Source organism: Chinchilla lanigera, unplaced genomic scaffold (assembly GCF_000276665.1).
Source record: "Chinchilla lanigera isolate Chin_1 unplaced genomic scaffold, ChiLan1.0 scaffold00059, whole genome shotgun sequence".
Taxonomy (NCBI): domain Eukaryota; kingdom Metazoa; phylum Chordata; class Mammalia; order Rodentia; family Chinchillidae; genus Chinchilla; species Chinchilla lanigera.
The window spans coordinates 7,021,831-7,044,902 of record NW_004955460.1 but is presented as its reverse complement, the minus strand read 5'-3'; the positions used below and the strand labels follow the sequence as shown (position 1 = coordinate 7,044,902).

Here is a 23,072-nt window from a genome sequence, read left to right as displayed (position 1 = left end):
AATTGAATATAAGAGCTCAGAGCTCAGGGAAGAGATGAGACAAGAGAAATACATTCAAGAGCCATTAATATATAGCTGGTATTTTGAAGCCAACGGCATCACCAAGCGGGTGTGTGTAGGCAGACAAGTGTACTAAAGATAGAATGTAGAGTTTTTACAAAAAAACAGGTGTGGTGGTACTCGTCTGTAAGCCCAGCACTTGGAAGGCTGAGGCAGGAAGATTGCCATGCGTTCCAGGCCAGTTCAAAGATGAACTACATCGCGAGACTCCGTTTCAAGAAAAAAAAAAAAAAAAGGAATGTAGAGTTTTCAGACACTACACTTAGTTGTGGGATGGAGAAAGAAAGGCTGGAAAAGTTCATTATATTTGTCTATCTACTGTGTCTGTTTGTCTGTCTACCTACCTATTTACCTCTATCCACCCATCCACACATATATAGAGAATAATATACAGGATGATATAACTATCTGTGAACGTAGTCATGGTCCTTACAACAATTGACTGGATATACAATGGTGGTCCCATAAGATTATGTTGCCTAATGATGTCATAGCTATATCAGTTCATTAAGTACACTTTGTGATATTTACACAGTGATGAAATTGAATTATGGTGCATTTTTCATAACATGTCCCCATCATTAAATGATGTGTGATTATATATATATATTTCCTGAACTGTTTTAAGAGTAGCTGAAGTATTTACCCCTAAATACTTCAGCGTATGTATGAGTATATGTAAATATACATGTGTATAAATGCACAGATATGTAAATATATACACATAAATGAAAGGGCAGAAGGAGGGGTCAACAGAGTAAAATGTTAATATATCAGGAATCTGGGTGATTCCTAGAATCCAGGAATCTTTGGTTCACTTTTCCTTTTCTCTGTGAGGGTGTGTATGGACCTCTTGCAACTCTTCTGTAGGTGGGAAGTCATGTCAAAATAACATGGTGCAAAGTGAGTTGTAAGGTGGACAATGACATCACTATGGACCAGAGAGGAAATGCTGCAAGACTGACACTGAGCAGGACTCACGTTCAGATGTTCAAAGTGTTGGGCAGGGCATTCTGGTCGTGGGATGGGGTAAGCAAGGGACAGAGGTGGCAGAGAGCAGGGTTTGTTCCAGGAACAGGTAGCAGATGAGTTCTGCTCTCTGAGCACTTTCCTCGGCACTGGGCGCTCAGCAGAGTGGGAATAGGGTCCCTGGCAGAGAGTACAGGGGTGGGATGGGAAGTGTGATAAGCATTCAGATTGAGGAGGAAAGGGTTCTGATCAGTATTAAAGGTCCAGGGAGTTGGGATGCATTTCAAATGGAATTGGCTCGATTTTGTCTTTTTCTGGCACTGTTTAATAAGCTGGGCAACAGAAAAAGAAAGGTTGGAGACTGGCATGGAGAACAACAGCCAAGTGGATGGTATTGAAATGCCTTCTTGCTGGGGATATAGCTCAGTGGCACAAGTGCCTACCTGGCAAGCACAAGGTCCTGAATTCAATTCCCGGTACCAAAAAAAAAAAAGTGAAATGCCTTCTTCAGAGGGCTGGTGGGAAGAAGTGAACGAGGCTGACAGGAGGCCAGGCTGTGTCAGGGCAAAGGACTCAGTGTGATGGACAAGTGCACCCCAGCTCTGTGTGTTACAGGCTTGACCTCAGCCTGTGGTGCTCCCGGAGGTGGTGGAACCTCTCAGGTGGGCCTAGTGGGAGGTCTTCTGTTCTTTGGAGGAGTCCCTTGAGGGGGAAGTGGGGCCTTGGTGCCTGCCTCATTCTTTTTTGCTTCTTGGCCTAGGAAAACAGTGTTGTTCCACTACACACTCCTACCGAGATGTGTCACCATAGTCCAAAAACAATAGGGCCAACCAATCATGGACTGACACCCTGAAAATCCTGAGCCAACATAAACCTTTTCTCTTTATAACCTGATTTACCTCAGGTATGTATTACAGGAATGGAAAGCTGACAAGCACTCCTACGAAGGGCTCCAGAATGCTTGGTCTGGACTTCGTCTTGTTTCTTCACTTACTATTTTAAATGGCTGGATTAGGTGATCTGCAGCTTCTCTCATTGCTCTTACATTTCTAAACTCCATTTCCTCTTGGCTTCCTTTTCAGAATTCAGTAAGTTGAGCTATTTCACATGTGACCTCATAGAAAAGAGTAGGGTGGGACGTGAGGTTTGGTACTTCAGCCTGACAACCATGCCTGAGCTATCATATTTTTACTGTGACCAAGAGTTGGGAAAGTAAGTGGACGAAAGATTAGGGGTGGAGGGAAGGAAGGACTTGGAGGTTTGGTTGGAGTTAGCAGGCAAGGACTTGAGATAAGAGTCAGGAGGCCGGGTTCAGGGTGCGCAGTCTTGAAGATGGAGCATTGGGTTCGCGTGGGAGTCAGATAGGGTGGGTGGGTAGGAGGCAGAAGTCTGTACAGTGGGAAGACTTTGAGGAATGGTGGGATCTGGGTGTGGGAGACTGTGGTTCCTGAGAACTCACAAGCGAACAGCACTCGGGTGTCTTGTAAGTACCAGGTATGGATGGGGCTGAGGAAGTCACGCACTGTGGTTTACATGTGTCCTCCAGAAGCACCCATGGGAAATATGATCCGCAGTGCAACAGTACTGGGAGGTGGGGCCTAAAGGGAGGGGTGGGGTTACAAGGGATCAGCTGTACACGGGTATTAGTGTCACATTGTTATGGTTGATACATTGTGTCAACTTGGGGAGCCTAGAGGTTTGGCTAAGTGACTCAGCAGGGAGCCAGGGTGCTTACTTTGTATACATCCTGAGCCTGTGGAAGAGGAGGGCATGGAGATTATGTGAGAGCTACACACCCCTTGGGTGGGGGTAGCCTCTTTATTTGTAAGGGAGAGAAAGAGGCTTGCTCTCCTCTGCCACTCCTCCCTTCTGCTCTTGTTGCTTTGCTGTTTTCTGCCGCTCTGAACTGTTGCTCCCGGCCATGTGCCACTCCGCCTTGGAGCCAGCTGAGTATGGACCGAAACCTCCACAAACTGTGAGCTAAATAAACCTTTCCTTCCTTCATTTTGGGCCTTGGGTATTTTGTCTCAGCAATGAGAAAAAAGTAACCAAGACACACATTTACAAGGCTTTGAGGCAGCATATGGAATCATAGTGAGAAGCCCTCACCAGACGTGGTACCTCGGTTTTGGACTTCTCAGCCTCTAGAATGGTAAAAAATAAAACCTATACATTCTTTATACGTTGCCCAATCTCAAGTACTCTGTTCAAGCATAAAATGGATGGAGACAATAAGAATGGTACCCACCCGTGAGGAGCAGGAAGATGAGCTTGAAAGTGAATGCCAACATTTAGAAGGGTTAATGGGAGAAGAGATGAACCATGGGCGTAGTATGGGAGGAGAAAGTTTTGAAGTGCTAGAAAATCATAAGGTTCAGCCAGATGAGGGGGTGCACACTTATAATCCCAGTATGAGGGAGGCTGAGGCAGGAGAAGAATAAATTTGAGCTCAGCCTAGGCAACTTGGCATGACCTTACCTCAAATATGAAAGTTAAATCCCTGGTACCAAAAAAAAAAAAAAAACAAAATAAAACAAAAATGAAAATTAAAAAGGGCTGGGGATGTACCTCAGAGTTAAATCCTCAGTATAAGACAACAATAACAATAACAAAGCTCATGACAGATGTTAATGAAATAAAATGAACTTGGTCCATTTTCTTGTATCAAATTTAAGGAGAATATTTTATCTTTGTTTTTTTTTTGGTACTGGGAATCAAAACTCAGGACCTTGCACTTGCCAGTCAGGCACTTGTGCCACTGAGCTATATCCCTGGTCCTGTCTTTGATGTTCACTAAAAAGACTTGGATATTTAAGAAATACTGGATAAGAGCCAAGTGTGGTGGCACACGCTTGCAGTCCCAGCACTCTGGGAGGCTGAGGCAGGAGAATTGTTGCGGGTTTGAGGCCAGCCTGGGCTACAAAGTGAGCTCAAGGCCAGCCTGAACTGCATGGTGAGACCCTGTCTCAAAAAGACAAAAAGAAATACTGGATAACTGCTACTGTGCAATATTAAGAGGTACTTTAATATAGGATCACCAAAAAATGAAATTTTATGAAAACAGCTTTCAGGCCTGGGGATATAGCTCAGCAGTATGGTGCCTGCCTGGAAAACAGCTTTCAGAAATTTAGGTATGGAAAAGTAATCAACTCAGATGTTATAGTGTGATAAGTACATGAAAGAATCATTCTTTATGAGAGGATGTATTGTGGTCTTTTTTTTTACTGTGGTCTTTTAAATATGAGTTTGCTTGATATTCTCATCAACTGCTGATAAATGTAAAAGAGGATTAAACTGATCTGCAATTTTGGAATATTCTACTGAATAAAAGATATGTGCCTATAGCTGCAATGTTTTTTTTTTTTTTTGTGTGTGTGTGTGTGTGTGTGTATGTGTGTGTGTCTTTTTGAGACAGGGTCTCACTATGCAGTTCAGACTGGTCTTGAGCTCACTTTGTAGCCCAGGCTGGTCTTGAACTCACAATGATCCTCCTGCCTCAGCCTCCTGAGTGTTCACTGCTTTTCAAAAACAACATATTCAGAATATAAAATGTTTTTCAGCTCCTTTAAAATCTGAAATACTTCACTGATTAAATTGGAAAGACATACATTATGTGACATTAAAAGCCATTAACTACATAAATCATAATAAATGAAATAGCCCTTTTCAGTAACGTGAATAACAACTTTTGATAGTTCTTATTTCCCATTATAATAAGTGTATAGAAGTGGCCTTTCAGCCAGATAACCTGAGGTATAGCACTTGCGTCTAATTCTTCTGGCCACTGCTTTCTGGTTAGATCTTGGCCTTCTCTCTTCCTGTAAAAACATAAATATTTATGATATCACATTACTTTGTCAAGTAAATGAGAACGAATGTGTGTGAACGTAAATATATAGCAGTGGTGGTAAATCTATGGCACACAAGCCTCAGCAGTCTGTTTGTATCCTTGAATGCTCTGTTACTGCGTTTTTCTTTTAACGCATGAGTTGCTTTTTCTAAACTAAAACCTCAGTTATTCAGTTTTAATTGCAGCGCTGGCATTTGGCAATAAATAACTGAGTTTCAGGTTGCAGTTTGGGCACTCGGTCTCTAAAAGCTTAGCCAACACTGGACGCAGCACTTCTTAGAGTCCTTACTGAAGTCAGTGCTAACAAACTTTTGTTTTCTGATGTGCCCATTAATTTCATCTACAAAGGGCACACTTATTTCCTTTGTTTTCCATGGAGGAAATACCGGGTTTCTAGGGCTAGTTATCTCTGTTTCAAGACTCTTGGTTTTGTTAATTAATATAATGTTATAGCCTTTTAAAAAAATAACTTTAGTATTTTTTATCTAGTTTTATGTCTTAGGCCAATTACTTAACTTTTTATGTGTATGTCTGTGTATGGTTGTGCGCATCTTAATTTTCCCATCTCTAAATTAGGAATAATAATTATTTTTACATTCATTCATTCAACGTGTATCTATTGCATTCCTGTGTCAAGGTCCTGGGGTACCACCACAAAGATGAGCCCCAGCCTTCGCTTATACTTTAGTAGAAGAGGAGATCATAAACATAAATACACAACTAAAATAATGTCTGGTCATGGTAAATTTAAGGAAGAAAGTAACTCTAAGGAGCAAGATGGAAAATGATTCGGAAGCAGAGAAGAGGGTTAGCCCACTGTTACCTCCTTTGAGGAGAGAGCACCTGCGAGCTTAGATCCAAATGCCTAGGCAGGTCCAGAGACAGGCATCCAGGGCATGGAGTGTCCTTGAGTTCTGTTTTTTTTTTTCCTGTTTATTTTTGTTTGTTTGTTTGTTTTTAAAAACAGGGTCTCATTATGTAGCCCAGGCTGGCCTCGAATTCATGGTGATCCTTCTGTCTCAGCCCCGCTCCCCCATCTGCTGGCATTACAGGCATGGGCCACCACCACGCCCAGCCTCCTTCCCATTTTTTTTTTTTTTTTTTTCATATTTTGAGACAATCTTGCTAAATTGCTGAGTTGCCCAGGCTGGGTTGAAACTGGCAATTCCAGAGTGCTGGGATTACAGGTGTGGGCCACCAGGCCAGTCTATGGCTCTTCTTATGACCAGAAAGGAGGCCTGAGGGTGGAGTCTCATGAAGAAAAAACAAAGTATTGTGACATGAGGAGGATATTAGGTTATTAGGAGAGACAGGCAGGGGTCAGATGATATGGGGCCTGGTAGGAGTGGTGTGTTATTCTAATTGCAATGGAAGACATAGACCAATCCTAAACGAGGACTTGACATCGCATCATTTATATTTTAAAAGTTCTCTCTCTACAAATGTGAAAATGAGTACGAGTTTATTTAGTATGTTCACTACAATCAATTATGTCTATAATAAATAATTTACATATAACTTAAAATGATAATTATTTTATTTTATTGTACTGGCAGTTGAATTCAGGGTCTTTACACTGAGCTACTTCCCTATCCCTTTCCCCCCCTCTATCCCTTTTTGAGACAGGGTCTCACAAGTTGCCTAGGCTGGGCTCAAACTTGCCACCTTCCTGCCTCAGCCTCCCAGAGTGCTGGGATTACAAGTGTGTGGTACCACTCCCAGCTTACAAGTGATAATTCAAAAAATACCATTTATAAAGGTAACAGCAAAAAGACATAGGAAAATATAACGAATGAATTTAAAGAGCTTTAAGGCAATACGTTATGGATGTTCTTGTAAGACATTAAAGTAGATCTGCACTAGTGAAGACATGCTGCACCGTGCTCATAAGTAAGAAGGCTTAGTATCGCAAAGATGTCAGTTCTCTCCAAGTTAGGTGATAAATTCAGTGCAACTCTCATTAAAAATTTCAAGAGTTTTCTTTCTTTCTTGTCCCCTTGTGAAGTCTGATAATCTTAGGTGGAAGAACAAGGGGCAACATGGAATACATTAATCCTGAATTTGCTCTATTAGATATCCCATATCTTTGTTTTTTTGGTACCAAGAATCGAACTCAGGACCTTGCACTTGTCAGGCAGGCACTTATACCACTGAGCTATATCCCCAGCCCTTATTCTATTAGATATCAATACTGTGTGTAATGTGGCAGAGAAAGATGGCCAGAAGAACTAAAAATGGGCTTTAATATAAAACTACATGTATGTGAGAAAAATTCTTGTTTTGGTGCTAGGGATTGAACCCAGGCTCTCACACTGGCTATATGTGTGCTCTATCATCAAGCTATATTGCCAGCACCCTATAAATTTGATGTAAGAGTAGCCATTGGGTCAATGGGAAAAGGAAGGACAATTTAAAAACTGTTGCAGAAACAACTGGCTACCCATATAAAATACTAAATCAATCCAGACGGTTCAAAGACAAAGCCACGGAAATCCACTGCTTAAAACATTCAGGAAAAAAAAAAAAATACAGGAAAACATCTTTATGACCTCAGGGTAGAAAAGAACTTCTGGTAGTATAAAAAACCCAAACCCTAAAAAAAGTACACCTTTTTGATAATGTTAACATTAAACACTTCTGTACACTGCAGATATCATAAAGCAAAAAAAAAAAAAAAAAAAAAGCCACCAACTAAGAAAAGATATTTGCAAACTGCCCAAACACAGCTTATTTTTCCAGAATATAGGAAACAAATAAGATAAAACCTATGAATCAGTGACAACCAATAGGGGAAATACATAAAGTTGAAAGTCATGGAAAAGAAAAAGTGAAAGGCCAAAAAACCCCATGAAATAATAGCTGCTTCCATTAGTAATAAGAGAAATGCACACAAACAAGCATGGCAACATTTAAAAAATAGCCAATTAGATATATTTATATTTAAAATTATATATAATTATACTTATAATAGCCAATTGTTATAGCTGGGCATGGTGGCCCATGCCTGTAATCTCAGCACTTGGGAGGCTGAGGCAGGAGGATCACTGGAAGCTTGAGGGCAGCCTGGGCTCCATAGGGAGTTTAAGGCCAGCTTGAATTGTACAGCGAGACCCTGTCTCATAAAACCAAAAAAAAAAAAAAAAAGAAAACCTATTACAGTATTGGGAAGGAATTAGAGCAACCAGCATGTTTATAAACTATTGATTGGAGTATAAATCATTACAATTTTTAAGAGCAATTTATTTTCAATAATATTGAATATATATTTGTAATAATAATAATATTGAAATATATTTATTCAGTGATGCACTAAATTCTAGGTATGTTATTCTAAAGAAAGTTTTTCATCTGTATGTAAGGAGACAGGAGTATTGACAACATTATGAGATATTTAGAATGAAAACCTGGGAACAAGGTAAATGTTCCTAGAAAAATAATGGATATTGTACAGATTACTCTCATTTTTTTCTATTTCTTTCTTTCTTTTTTTTTTTTTGGTACCAGGAATCAAACTTAGGATCTTGCGCTTGCCAGGCAGGCACTTGTGCCACTGAGCTATATTCCTGGACCATTTTTATATAATAAAATAGAAATGAAAATAAATGAAATACAGCTAAAGCTACAATATCAGTGAGGATGAATCTCATAAAGATGAGACAAAAAATTGCAGAAAGATATTTGCAGTGGGCCAGGGATATAGTTCAGTGGCATAAGTGCCTGCCTGGCAAGTGCAAGGTCCTGAGTTTGATTCCCGGTATGCAACCCCTCCCCAAAAAAAGATATTTGCAGTGAAAAAAATTACATAAAACATTATATGTTACTGTGGAAGTACACTTAGATGTAATGAACATATTCATATATCCCTGGGAGTGATAAACATCAAAATCAAGATAGCTTTATCACTGGGGAATGGGAAGGTGAATAGGATTAGGAAGGCCACCTAGATTTCAGTTCCATGTGAGTTTTTTAAAAAGCGAGTACAAGCCAGGAATGTTGGGGCACGCCCATAATCCCAGAACTCAGGAGGCTGAGGCAGGAAAACTGCAGTGAGTTCGACACCAGCCTGAGCAAGTAAATTCAAGGCCAGACTGAATTACAGAGCAAGTCTTTGGCTCAAAAAGAAAGAAAGAAAAAAATGTGTACAAGATTATGTTTTATTCACTTTTTCTTTTTTTTGTAAACTAGAAACATTTTGTAACACAATGTTTCAGAAAAATCATTCCATTTGTAAACTGAAGAATGAGTAGAGGGAGGCAGTAGGAGAGGACTGTAGTACTGGAGAGGTGGAGTTGAGGACATAGCAGTGCCTGGCACACAGTAGGTGTTTCATACATACAAGCCACTGTTGCTACTATTACTATCACCACGAAGGTACAGGGGAATTAATTGTGAAGAAAGGGTAAACTAGAGCAGCTATCTTTTGCTGGGTGCTTTATCCCGTCTTAGCTACCTGCTAGTTTGGAAGCAATCAAAGGATCACGGAGGCGCTAGCCTGAAGGCCAAACGGCTACATAAATCTCTAATGACTCATTTCCAAAGTCACACACACACAGCCCCACCCAAACGCACCTTTTCTGTTTAGCACTTGAAAAAATTCAAGGACCTTTCCTCCCTCGTTGATTTACAAGTGGCATGTTCTGAGCTAAATATTAGTAAGTCCATGTCACAAAATACATTGGGGCTTCTCCTAAGAGCTCCAAGGAAGGAAGAGCAGTTGATTATTTCTGTTACACAGACACAAGAGGCTAAATCAGACCTGGTGTCCACGAACCTCGCGAAATCAAGTGAAACAGCTTATGACTGAAGGGATGTTTTCTTTTTCTTTTCTTTTCTTTTTTTTTTTTTAGGGATGTTTTCCTAGGTAGAAGGTCAGCTTTATTTTCTAAATCCATGACTGCCCCCAAAGATTTCAAAAACATTGGTCAGACGATTTGCTTAGTCTAAAGTCACATGGTCTTGGATCCTGGTGGAGTCACATCCAGAATTCGGCTTATTACAATCTATTAAAATTCATATGAAATAAATTATTGGTAAAATAATGTCTGTCATGCTTACTGACTGCTAAGATGGAAACATAGTTAAATACACTGAAACATCTTACTTGGAATAGCGCTGTTTGGTTCAGCTGGTGGGTAGTCACTGTAACTCAGGTAGGTGTTACTTTTCTTTTTTTTTTTTCTTTTTTATTTTTGAGACAGGGTTTCGCTATGCAGTTCGGGCTGGCCTTGAGCTCACTTTGTAGCCCAGGCTGGTCTCAAACTCTCAAGGATCTGCCTGCCTCAGCCTCCCAAGTGCTGGGATTACAGGCGTGTGCCACTCCGCCCGGCAGGTGTTACTTTTCAAATGGACAAGTCAAGGAACTGTTTTTACAAGCCCTACTGGACTTGCTACACAAGAAATGAACCTGATGTGGCAACGATGAACACCGCATTTTACCCTCCTCAAGCAAAAGCATGAAGCCGGCACAAGCCTGCTATCTCAGCAGTCTGGGAGGCTGAGGCCAGAGGATCCGAAGTGTGAGCCTTGTCTCAGAGTAAAATGGGCTGGAGATGTAGCTCGGTGCGAGGCCCTGGGCTCAATCCCCAGTACCACAGCGGTTAAAGGAGTGCAGACACAGACTGATCTAGGCTGGAGAGCGGAACAGAGAATGAGATTTCCATTTCCCCTGGACCAGTCAATGTCCGCGGGCGTCGCTTCTCTCCCAGATCGCTTCCAGCTCAAACCCTGGATACACCCGGTAAGATTATAACAAGCAAGAACCGTAAGTTCTCGCACAGTTTACTACTCCAGCAGCGGAGCTCCGGTCACTGCCCCCCAAGCATCCTGGAGCCCCAGAGCCGCCTCAGATACAGGATCCGCGCCTGCAGCCCCACTATGGGCAGTGAGCCTGGGGTGGTGGGCGGGGAGCAGGCTTCGGAAGCCAGCGTCCCTGGCGGGACTCCAGGGCCCTAACCCTACACTGAGTAATGAAAGAACGCGGAAACGCCCGAACGCCTTACTGAAATGCGACGGGACTAGTTTAGCTACGCTGGCCCGCAGCGCCCAGGCGGGACTGAGATTCCGCCCGGTTGCGCCAGGGAACTTCCGGCCCGGCGATGCCACGTGACCGAGCCGCGCCCCGCCCCTGCGCATGCGCGCCGCTCCGGGCGCTGAAATTCAAATTTGAACGGCTGCAGAAAGCCGAGTCTGACACTGGAGGCTGGGGGAAGAGAAGAGTTGGTAGTAGGTGAATTCCCCTGTCGGGGACTGCTTGTTTTGTCCAGGAGACACACTGAGCTCCAGACTCACTTTTCTTTTCCTGAATTTGAACCACCCTTTCCGCCGTCTCATAGTGGACACGCGACGCCTGGGGCGATGGACCCGTTTACGGAGGTGAGAAAATCTGCGGGCGCGGCCAGCCATGACCCCTCTGAGCGACTCCCACCCTCTTTCCCCTCTCGCTGTCAGCCTCTGCCCACCCGCCGGAGAGCGCGTGCGCGCGCGTGCGCAGTGCGTGAGAGCGTGCGGGGTTTGGCGCCCCCCGAGCTGGGGGAACCCTGGTGTGGTCGCAGCTGCTGGCTGCGCAGCGTCTCTGGTTTTTTGTACCGCTGTGGTGTTCCTGCCAGACGGACTCGGGGAGGAAAGCTTTGAGTCTGCCTTAAAAGGCGGTAGTGCAGAACCTCGCAGCCCCTGTTACTGCAGTGGCCTTTGGGAGTCGTGTGCCCCCGTCCCCGCCCCCGCCCCTGTCTTAGCTCCCTCTTGGGGCTTGGGGCTCAAGGAATGAGTAGTGCCGGAATCGCTGGCAGGGTGGAGCCCAGGGACTCCAGGCCACAGCCCGGAGACGGGAGAGGCTGCGATAAGAGGAGTCAAGTGTTTAAGGTCGCTGCTGACTAGGCGGCCGCGCAGCATACGGTTGCGCGGGTGCCTGATCATTGCGGTCCTTTCTACTGTATGTCTGTAGTTCCTCCACACACCAAGGCTCTGCTGAGCCGCGAAGTTTCATACCCGAGATGGACGTTTTAATTGAAAGTCAACACTGCTGCCTAGCCCAGTGTGTAAAGCCAAGATTATTAGCCCAAGATTAAAAAAAAAAAGAACTAAAGATGTAATCAGTGTTTATGGAGTATTAACGCCCAACAGTACCTTTCTCATCTTTTGTTCCTTGGAAATAGTGTGCGTTACATCGCTGTTGTGTATCATGTTGAGAATGTACGTCCACGCTTGTTCTCCTGGTTTGTCTACCCCTTTTTATTTCACTAAGTTCCTCTTTTCTTTATTCTTCCTTTTCTTTAGGCTGTTGTGCAACTTCCAAACTTTTTTTTTTTTTTTTTTTGGTGCGTTATTGCAAAGCGTACCTAAGAGTATTTCTACACTAGACTAAAACTTACATGCTTTTAGGGGTGTGTAACTACAATTCCATAAGTTCAATCTATGACACTGATGAAAGGTTTCAACAGTTAAAAGTTTATTCAAACACAACACTATTTTTGTTTCAAATTTTCAGTCATCTTTTGGAAAACATCAATTTGTTCATCTTACCTAAAGATTCTAATAGAAAAATCCAAGACACGTTTTTTGTCTTTAGTTTTAAAGCATAGCACTGGTCGTACAGCAAATGTCTGGCACATACGCTGAAGCTAAAAGACATGTATTTAAGTTATGTAGAGTAGAACTAAAGGCAAGGCTATGTGTTCTCCTTAGTAACTGACAGGAAAGAAACATTTTGAAAGTTGGCTGAAAAATTGTACTTCATTTGATTTAAAAATGTCATTCTAAAGATAGTGCAAATGTCAGTTAAAAGAAACTTCAGTTTTAGAATCTACTTAGAAATGTGTTTGGTTTAATGTGTGTAGTTTGTATCTTGCAACGTTAGATCAGTTGCAGTTGGAATAACAGCTTTCACATCTTTTCCTTAATTGGTAGCAAGTGAACTAGTTGAACTAGTTCCAACTTCTAGGTGCTTAATGATGGCATTCATAACATTTTTCCACAGTGCAATGAATTTCTGCTACATTTTCTTCTCTGAAAAGGATTTAAAGTCATTATAAAGTGATTAGCTCAAGAACTTCCTTCTCAAAATCATAGAGCACTAAATTATTTAAGAGAGTTTTCTCAGTTTTTCCAAGGGTGACTCATAGCCAGGAAAGGAATTAATTCATTTACATGAATCCCAGGACATGTGCTCATTCTTTGATAGCTCTGATCCGGAAGGGTTACCATCATCCCATATTCTCTTTTCTTCAAACAAGACTTAAGCATTGGTTCTCCCTGCGGCCTCTGCTGCTGTCGAGCTCTCTGTCAGTCTTCCATCCTTTTCTGCTTGGCAAACTGTGACTGGATCACCGCTGGCAGTTTGATCTACCTTCTCCAGAGAGGAATCACCTTTCACAGTGCTCATCTCACTTGCATTTATCTGCTGAATATAATTTCTTGAGAACATGAACCTTTTGAAGGTAGGGACTGTTCTTTGCCATTCCAGAGGTATTTTCATCAACATGAAACACAACTAATAATATTTTGCTGAATTAACACAGTAGACAGCCATTAAATGCGTGCAAATTATTTTATAAATCTATTAGAACATTTTGGCGTTTTTTTCTTAACTAAAGAAAATTTCAAAATACATAGAAGTAGAATAACCTCATGTACCCATCATCTAACTTTTGCAGTTATCAACATGTCAGATTGGTTTGCTTTATCCTCTCTCACCCTACTCTACTGAATTATTTTGAAGCAAATCCTAGACATCATATACAGTGGTACCTTGGTCCACAAACTTAAATCTTTCCATGATTCTGGTCACAGACTGAATTGGACGAGAGCCAAATCAAATTTTCTCGTAAGGTCATTGATGGCCCTAACCACTGAATTTGATTTGGTTCTCGTCCAATTTGGATTGTGAGCAGAATCATGGAAAGAATTAAGTTTGTGAACCAGGCTGTAATGTAATTTCATACACAAATACTTTAGATACTAAAGACTCTTTAACAAAGCATAGTCACAATACTATTATTACATCTAAAAATTGAAAATAATCCCTTAATATCATGGAACACTCTGTGACACAGATTTCCCCAAGTGTCATATACTTTTAGACCTTGTTTCTTTGAATCTGGATCTGGACAGAGCCCACAAGGTAATGTCTAAGTGATTCTTCATGAAGCAACCATAACAAGAGAAAAGAACCCATCTAAGTGATTCATGGACTGACAAGCAAATATGGCACATGTCTCTTATGATCAGCTAATGACATTAAAAAGTTTTGTTAATGATGTGAAGTTGGTTACTTCTGCTGACAGTAAGTTCTTAAAAAGAGCAGTGGCTTAGTCAAGAGAATTTTAGTAAAATGGTTAAGAACCCAGACCCTGGATCCTGGATTTGAATCCTGTTTTACCACTTAGCTATGTGACCTGTATTATTTAGCCTGTACCTCTATCTCTCATCTGTAAAGCAGTAGAAGAAACAGAGCCTACCAAATAAGATTTTTTTGTCTTGTTTTGTCTTTTTGAGACAGGGTCTTGCTATGAAGTTCAGTCTGGCCTTGAACTCACTTTGTAGCCCAGGCTGGTCTTGAACTTGCCATGATCCTCCTGCCTCAGCCTCCTGAGTGCTGGGATTACAGGCATGCACCACCACGCCCAGCTCACCAAGTAAAGTTTTGAAAGAGAAATGCATTAGTGTGTGCCAAACAATTAAAAGTACTTTATAGTAAAGTCCTGTAAAATTGTTACATTAATTTTGTACTTGTTAGATGAATTTAAAACTATAGACTTGCTACTGTTTTTTTTGGTACTGGGAATCGAACTCAGGACCTTGCGCTTGCCAGGCAGGTGCTTATAACACTGAGCTATATCCCCAGCCCCAAACTTGCTACTTTTAATACTGGTATAAATTCATAGTTTGAAATGTTATGAAAGGTGAGAGTCATTCCATTGCACAACTAGTACAGGGAACCCAGACCTATATGTGCCAAGTCAACTTTTTTTTTTTTGAGACAGGATCTTGCTAAGTAGTCCAGGCTGGCCTCAAACTCACAGCAATACTCCTGTGTCAGCCTCCATGCCCAGCTACAATGTTCTATATTGAAACTTTAAAGGGATAAAATATAATTAAAATACTTTGGTGTGCCTAAACACTTTAAGCAGCTTCTCTGAGAGCTGAGGCAAGAGGATTGCTTGAGTCCAGGAGTGCAGAGTCAGCCTGGGCAACATAGGGAGACTCATCTCTTAAAAAAAATAAATAAAATACTTCCTAATGACATTTTTTTTTGTTTGTTTTTGGTACTGGAAATCGAACTCATGACCTCAGGCTTGCCAAGCAAGCGCTTACGCCGCTGAGCTATATCCCTGACCCCTCTTAATGATGCTTTTTAAAAAAGTTGTGAGAATGTTAAATCCTTGTGTGCTTGTAAAGTAAGTATAAATAAATAAGGAAAAGAGTACTACTGTTTTTAGTGGAGTATTTCTTATTTTCCAGAGTTAAATAACAGTCTCTGGGTTATATTTAAGAGTCCTTAAATTCCTGATATATTATTATGAATGGCTCCCGCTGGGGATATAGCTCAGTGGCATAAGCGCCTGCCTGGCAAACCTGAGGTCATGAGTTTGATTCCTGGTACCAAAAACAAATAAATAAATAGGAATGGCTACTTACACTTACTGAACTGCTGATTTTATGTACTTTAGATAATGAGATTTTAAAAATAAATAAACTTTGGTGTTTATCAGCTTGATTTATTGTGGCTTATCTATAAGTCTTTAAAATATGGGAATTGCTGGGTGCGGTGGCACACACTTGCAATCCCAGCTCCTGGGAGGTTGAGACAGGAGGTTTGCTGCCAGTTCAAGGCCAGGCTAGGCTACATAGTGAGTTGAAAGGCCAGTCTGAGCTATTTAGCGAGACCCTGTCTCTAAAAACCAAAAAAAGAACTGAGATTTTTGAATCTAATGCAAACAATACAACGCTTGATGTTTGAATGGCAAAACCACATTCTTTTGTTGTGACCCGTTGGTCCTGGTAACTGAAGCTGTTCTGACTCATAAGTATTCTAACGACTGGAGTGGAATGGGGCGTGACCATGAGTGAATACAGTCAGGCAATTTGGTGTCTGCAGGGTGATATCATGGAGGAGATTATCAGACAGTTTTGAATTTTTGCAATAGTATAATCACATTTGAATTTGTTGAAGGAGACTTTTATTTACAGGGTGGTGTCTGGTGCTTTGAAAGGCATTTGATTCATAAACTACTCTTTCAGTGGCACAGCACCTTGATTTAGTGTCCTTAATTTTAATGAACTTTAAATGAGAAATCTAGGAAGAGTTGTGCCTTGTTCTAAATTTAGCTCCTTTTGTTCCTTTTGCCTGCTCAAAGGATTCTTAAACATTATTCCACTTAATTAAGGAGCTAAAAAGATCAAAAGTAGTTTAATTCCTCAGTCTGCACTATTATATCTTTAAGTGAAGGATGCTTATAATCTGCTTCCCTACTTTGGTTGTGTATATTTGAAAGAGAATAAATTGTTTTGTACCATGCTGGTTCAAATGGGAATATCAGTTGATTCAGTTAAGAGGAGTAATCATGATGTTTTGGATAGGCTAAGATTTGAATTTAAAAATAATTATTATATATAGATGTTTATTTTATTTTACTTTACTTTTCTTTTTGGAGACAGAGCATCACTGTGTAGACTGGCCTTGAACTCACTATGTAGCCCCAGCTGGCCTTGTACTGGTAATGATTCTCCTGTCTCAGCCTCACAGGTACTGGGATTACAGGTGTGTGCCACCGTGCCTGGCTGTGGATCTTTAATTAAATAAAACATGAGGTTAGCTTTTATTTCTTTTTCTCTAGGAAGTTTCCCATGAAGGGACTTTAATATGCTATCTCGCTGCTTCCCACCATCACAAATCCAAGGGGCTGTATTAGTTTTGCTGCTATAACAAATCATTTAAGTTTGTTTATTTATTTATTTATTGGCTTTTTTCTGGTACCAGGAATTGAATTCACAGCCTTGCGCTTGCCAGGCAGGTGCTGTGCTGCTGAGCTAAATCCCCAGCCCCCCAAATCATTTAAATTCAGTAGCTTAAAGTAAAGCACATGTATTATCTTTCAGCTCTGTAGGTCAAAGGTCTGAAGTGGATTTCTCTAAAATCCAGGTGGGCCCTAGGGGAAAATATGCACCTACCTTTTCCAGCTCCTGGAAGCCCCCTGCGTTCCCTGCATGGTCCCCTTCTTCTCTTCAGAGCCAACAGTCACAGTATTTTACCCTCTGTTTCTATCAACATATCTTTCCTAACTCTGACTTTCCTGCCTCCTTCTTTTCCTTTGTAAGCAGGAATCTGTGATTACATTGAGCCCACCCAGACAAACCGGGATAATTTCTCCATCCCAAGATTGTTAATTACATCAGCAAAGTCCCTCTATGCTATAAGATAACATAGTAACAGGTCAGAGGGTTAGGACAGGAACATCTCTGGGAGATTATTATTCTGTTTAGTAGACTGACTTAAAAACCACTTTGTTTCTCCTGATTCCCTGGGTCGCAGTTTGTATTGGGCTCAGCTGGGCTGTTCTTCGGTTTGTGGTGCTGGGGAATGTGAGGATATTCTAGTTCTGGCGGATTACCTGGGGCGGGGTGGCCTGAGACCTGAGTCTTGTGACTGTGGGTTGATGCTGGCTGTCAGTAGAGCGGTGATTTTCCAGCAGGCTGCACCTGGGATTTCTCAGGTGGGGCAGTGGTCTAAGAGAGGAGAGCAGAGACTGCAGGACTCCTTCAGGAGGACCGGAAGTCACACAGTACAGTACATTGTTTATGCCATTTTTTTATTGGCCCAAGTAAATCACAAGGCCAGCTCAAATTTAAGGTTGGGGAAACTATACCTTTTGGTGGGAGCGGAAAGAATTTGTGGCCATTTAAAATCTTTTGTTTTGTTTTGTTTTGTTTGAGACTGTTCAGGTTGGCCTTGAACTCACTATGTAGCTCAGGCTGATTTTGAACACCCAGCAGTCCTGCCTCAGCCTCAAGAGTGCTGGGATTACAGGCGTGCACCACCACTCCTGGCCCTAAAATCTTATGATTATCATTATGCCTTATTCCTTAATATTCTTACTGAATCTGTAATGATTTTGAGATTGGGGTGGTGTTTGATAAATCTTGCCTTAATTACTTAGAATTTCACTTTTGCAGTGTATGAAACTATTACCCTACAGGATGCTTTTTGATGTCTGAGTTTTTGTAAACTATTAATTAGACTTGGGTTTTAACTCTTTGATATGTTTTATGTGTAGAAACTGCTTGAAAGAACCCGTGCCAGGCGGGAGAACCTGCAGAGAAAAATGGCTGAGCGGCCCACGGCTGCTGCCAGGTCTGCAGCTCATGCCAAGCGACTCAGGGAGCCGCTCTCTGAAGCAAGTAACCAGCAGCCCCAGTCTGGTGGTGAAGGTAAAACACAACATGTAAACATTTCATTATACATGCAGAATGAATCAGGGTCTTTGGAGGCCAGCATGGCCTTGTGTTTTTTTTTTTTGTTGTTGTTGTTGCTTTATTTACTTTATTGTTGTTGGGTTTTTTTTGTTTTTTTTTTTTCTGGTACCGGGAATTGAACTCACAACCTTGCGCTTGCCAGGCAGACGCTGTGCCATTGAACTAAACCCCCAGCCCCTGTGTTATTTATTTTAAAGAAAATTTAAAAACACAATAAAAATGATACAGAACTTCAAGGTGATAGGAAATTAATAATGGTTGTTATATTGCATATTGTTATCTTCAAAGTAGTTGTTCAGATTATCAAATATAGGGCACGCAAAATTGATCAAACAATTGCTATCTTATGTTTTATTTCAGGATTGTTAGATGAGGCCTAGAATCTCTCAGGCTGGAGCAGTTTCTTTTAAGAAATATTTCCAACTGATTGATTAAGCTTTATATTCAATTCCAGTTATCCTTAAAGCCCCCAAGTACCCGGCAAATGTGAAGTCATGAGTTTGATTCCTGGTACCAAAAAAAAAAAAAAAAAAAGAAAGAAAGAAAACTTTTGGCTGGGTGTGGTGGTGCCTGTCTAATCCCAGCACATGGGAGGCTGAGGCAGGAGGATCGTTATGAGTTCAAGACCAGCCTGGGCTACAAAGTGAGTTCAAGGCCAGCCTGAACTGCATAGTGAGACCCTGTCTCAAAAAGACAAAAAACAAAAACAAAAAACACCCCAAGGGAAGAAAAATGAAGACTAACACACTGGCAGTGGTATGGGGTTTTTTACCCCAATAGTGACACAATAGCTGGCTGGCCTGATGGTGTCTCTGGCATGAACAAGGCAGCAAAAGGCAAACTAGGTGCGAATACCCAAAGTTAATATACCTTTGTCATGTTGGGTTTGCTGGACCAGCTCTCTAAGGTTGGGCTCAAAGTTTAGATTTTTAATCTCCAGGAGTACTGGAATTAAAAACAAAACCGAACCACACACACATCTTCACCTGCGATCTTCTGTTTTTTCCAAAACCCTGGCATCCCTAGCCAGCACCGGTTTTTCTCCTGGAGTAGTAATCCAGGAGATAGTCTGGAGATAATAATCTTCCTTAGTACTATTTTAAAAAACTTAAATATAGAGAAAGAACATTACAAAGGACAAAAACCAGTGTTATTAAAAAAAAAAAACAACAAAGAGGCATGGGGCTGGCTCATTTATTTTGGAAGCTAACCATAGAATGAGAATTTATTTTCATATGTTTATACATTTTGAAGGGAAATATGTATTCTGTATTATATGTAATTAAATATTTTTATATTTAATTACATTTCATATTAAGCAGGAACGTGAGACCTGGCCCTAGTCTAGGATCTTCTGTTTCCACTGTGACACTATGGAGTACTTCTGAGAGTATTATATACTTGAAAACTAGTGCTGAGCACTTCATTTTTTTGTTTTTGTTTTTGGAAACAGAGGCCTAGAACTCGCTGTGTAGCCCAGGCTGGCCTTGAACTCGTGTGATCCTCCTGCCTCATCCTGCTGGGATCACAGGCGTGCACCACCATGCCCAACTCTCATTTTGATGTTTGAATGAAAGTATTTACTATTTTGTAAAAGAACTGTGCACTTGCAGAATCTGGAGAATCCTTAATCTCCAGGTGATGTTTCACATTAAAACAGGAACACTTTAGAAAGTGATGAGTTTGTAGACTGACCCATGAGTGAGTTAGGAAGGACGAGGAAGTTCTATGGTTTGTGTTTAGTTATGTTGTTGATGAGCACAGCCATGACTTCCACTGATATTACTGTGAGTACTGCCACAAAGAACACTTGGAGATGCCAATGAGATGACCCTGTATGAAATTCGCATTCTTTTAAAGAAATTTTTTTTGGTACCTGAAGTCGAACTCAGTAGAAAATATTCTCAGGAGATATTTGTAGGTGGAAGTAATATACCCTGTGTTTGGACAGCTCTTTCATTTTAGGATTTTTTTCCACTTATTTTATAGGTGTTCACAGATGTGTACAGGTTTACACAGATGTGTAAAATGTGAACTATTAAATACTGCATTGGTGACTTCATTTGGTATTGACCAGATAATTCAGTCGCTTATTCTGATCTCTGCTTCTCTTCTGAAGCTCAAGCCACGTGCTCTTCTACCCCAGCTTATTAGTTATTATCCATGTAAGAGTGTTTCAAATATAGAAATCCCATTTTCTTCCTTTTTTTTTTGGGGGGGTCTTTTTGAGACAGGGTCTCACTCTGCAATTCAGGCTGGTCTTGAGCTCACTTTGTAGCCCAGGCTGGTCTCTTAACTCGCAAGGATCCTCCTGCCTCAGCTTCCCGAGTGCTGGGATTACAGGTGTGCGCCACCATGTCCAGCAGAAATCCCATTTTTTACCCTTAGCTCAGCTGTCTGACTCAATGGGTAACTTTATTTCTCCAGACTTGACTTTTCTTACCTAAATATGGGTAGTGGGTATTGGGATCTTTAAAATCCCTAAGCACTTGCTTATCCTGTGTGCATGCACTTTTGTTCCTTGTTGTCTTAAGACCACATTAAGTAGTCTTATGCATATACTGTATTTGAGGATGCTATTTAAATTTTCGTTATGGGTTTTCAACCGTAAGTTACATGTTCACTTAAAAGAAGTCTTTCAAATTAGATTTCCGAGTTACTGAAAGAGTGGCATTTTTACATGTCTTGTGACTAATACTTTAAGTATTAGAGAAACATAAGGTTTTATTAATTTATTAAGTGCCTACTTCAAGATTTTCGTGCTGTGAGAAATTACGGAATTTTCCATGTTTTTGTTGTTTCTAACCTAGAGAAATCGTGTACAAAGCCATCACCATCAAAAAAGCGCTGTTCTGATAACGCCGAAGTAGAAGCTTCTAATTTGGAAAATAAGCAGCCAGTTGAGACAGCTGCCGTGAAATCTTCTTCTGCTAGCCTTGCGTCTCCTCAGGCACAGCCAGCAGCACCCGCTGGGGTCAGGGACCCTGTGGCTGCCCCAGCAGCACTGCTGGGCTCGGGGAGAAAGCTGAACTCGAGACTGGAAGCAGCGGCAGGCTCCTCAGTTAAAACACGCATGCAGCAACTTGCAGAGCAGCGGCGCCACTGGGATAACGATACAGCAGGTATCGTGGTATGGGTGCGAGAGTCTGTAAATCTCTCTCCCTAGGTTCAATTTGGTATTTCAAAATTTCATTAGTTAATACATGAAAGGCATATGCTTTTGTTTTTTCTGCACTCAGCATCCTTTGTTTGCAAATGGTTTATATTACCAGTGGTATATTTGTAAAGTGGCTATGTTCTCATTGAAGTAGAGAGGGATGAGGTTCTTGGACCAGTTCATGGCAGCCTGGCTGAGAAACCTGCCCTAGGTTAGTTAGGCAGCTAAAATTCAGACTCCAGTAATTTGATCCGAAGACTATAACCTTAACTGCAGTGACCTGGCTGTTGTCTTTTGGAGTGCAATATCGTGCAGATGGTTTATGGCAGTAATGACGAACCTTTTAGAGCTCAGTGATACAAATAGCCTGTTGTGGCGTGTATAAGTTCAATTGTTTTGGGACTTCTATTAAAATATAATTTATCTGAAGTCTTTCTATAGAGACTAGTTAGGGGAGCCAGAGATCTGTTAAGTGTACTCCTAAAACATGACCATAAGATTGTCATCTTCTCTGACACAGTGTTTATTCTACAAAAGGTGATGGACGTATGTGAAAGGGCATTGTAGCTGGGTTTGGTGGCTCATGCCTATAATCCTAGCACTCTGGAAGGCTGAGATGGGAATACTAGAAGTTCAAGCCCAGTTTAAGTGATTTGGTGACATAGGGAGCATGTCTCAAGAAAAGAGCTGGGGGTATAGTTAGTGCAAAGGCCCTGGGGGTCAATCCTCAATACAGGCAAAAGTAAGAAAAAGGAAAAGACAAAAGGCATTGCAGGGAAGGTGACCAGACAAGCTTTTTCTGGAGGACACAGAGGCCAATAAGCTGGGCTTTGAAGGACACCCGGCTTTAGAGAATGGAAATAATCTAGAAAAAGGTAATGTGTGAGAAGTGCAGAGATAAGTAACATGAACACAGTCTGTATTTTTGTTGTATAGTGCAGGTGATAGGAAAGCAAGAGAGAAGTTTGGGAAGGCAGGAAGGTCCAAATTAGATTGAACCTGGAGGTGACTAGAAGGTCCTAGCAGAGTGTCCAGCAGGCAGGTGTTTTAGAAAGATCAAGAAGGATGAGACAGGGCAGAGATTTGGAGAAGGAAGACCCGTTAGAAGGCCAGCGCTGTAGTCCAGGTGCACAGTGATGAAGGCCTGTGCAAGTGAAGAGAAGCTGGCTGTAAGAGCTGTAGGAGAAGGAGTCTGTAGGACTTGACTGGTGGAGCATGAGTGAGAAGGGAGGAAGTGGGCAGCTTTCTGGTCCCGATGATGAAGAGCTGGTGATGTCATTTATTAAGAAGAGGAGTATGTTTGCGGTAACGTTGGCTTCAGGGGTGACACTGGAATGATCCTGAGAAAGCTAACGAGGTAGCTGCATTTGGGAGGCCATGAGAGATGGGCCAGAGAGACATCATAGACAATGATGCAATGAATGGAAAGGAAGTAATATATTTTAGAGATGTTAAGAAATGGGAGACTGCGGGGCTGGGGATTTAGCTCAGCGGCAAAAGCGCCTGCCTGGCAAGCGCAAGGTCGTGAGTTCGGTTCCCGGTACCGGAGAAAAAACCAAAAAAACAAAA

The 23,072-nt window shown here is 41.5% G+C and overlaps 1 protein-coding gene across 3 annotated transcripts in view; it reads left to right on the top strand.

Moving 5' to 3' along the window:
- The first annotated feature begins 11,002 nt into the window (after positions 1-11,002).
- Positions 11,003-23,072, top strand: part of Anln (anillin actin binding protein) — a 61,824-nt gene continuing 49,754 nt past the window's right edge. For 2 of the 3 annotated variants that reach the window (XM_005397764.2, XM_005397763.2), the window contains exons 1-3: positions 11,004-11,251; positions 18,148-18,301; positions 21,157-21,468. In XM_005397764.2, coding sequence (XP_005397821.1) covers positions 11,234-11,251; positions 18,148-18,301; positions 21,157-21,468 — 484 coding nt within the window. In that variant the 5' untranslated portion in view covers positions 11,004-11,233. Of the gene's footprint in view, positions 11,252-18,147; positions 18,302-21,156; positions 21,469-23,072 lie in introns of all 3 variants that reach the window. The other variant, XM_005397767.2, reaches the window with a different exon arrangement.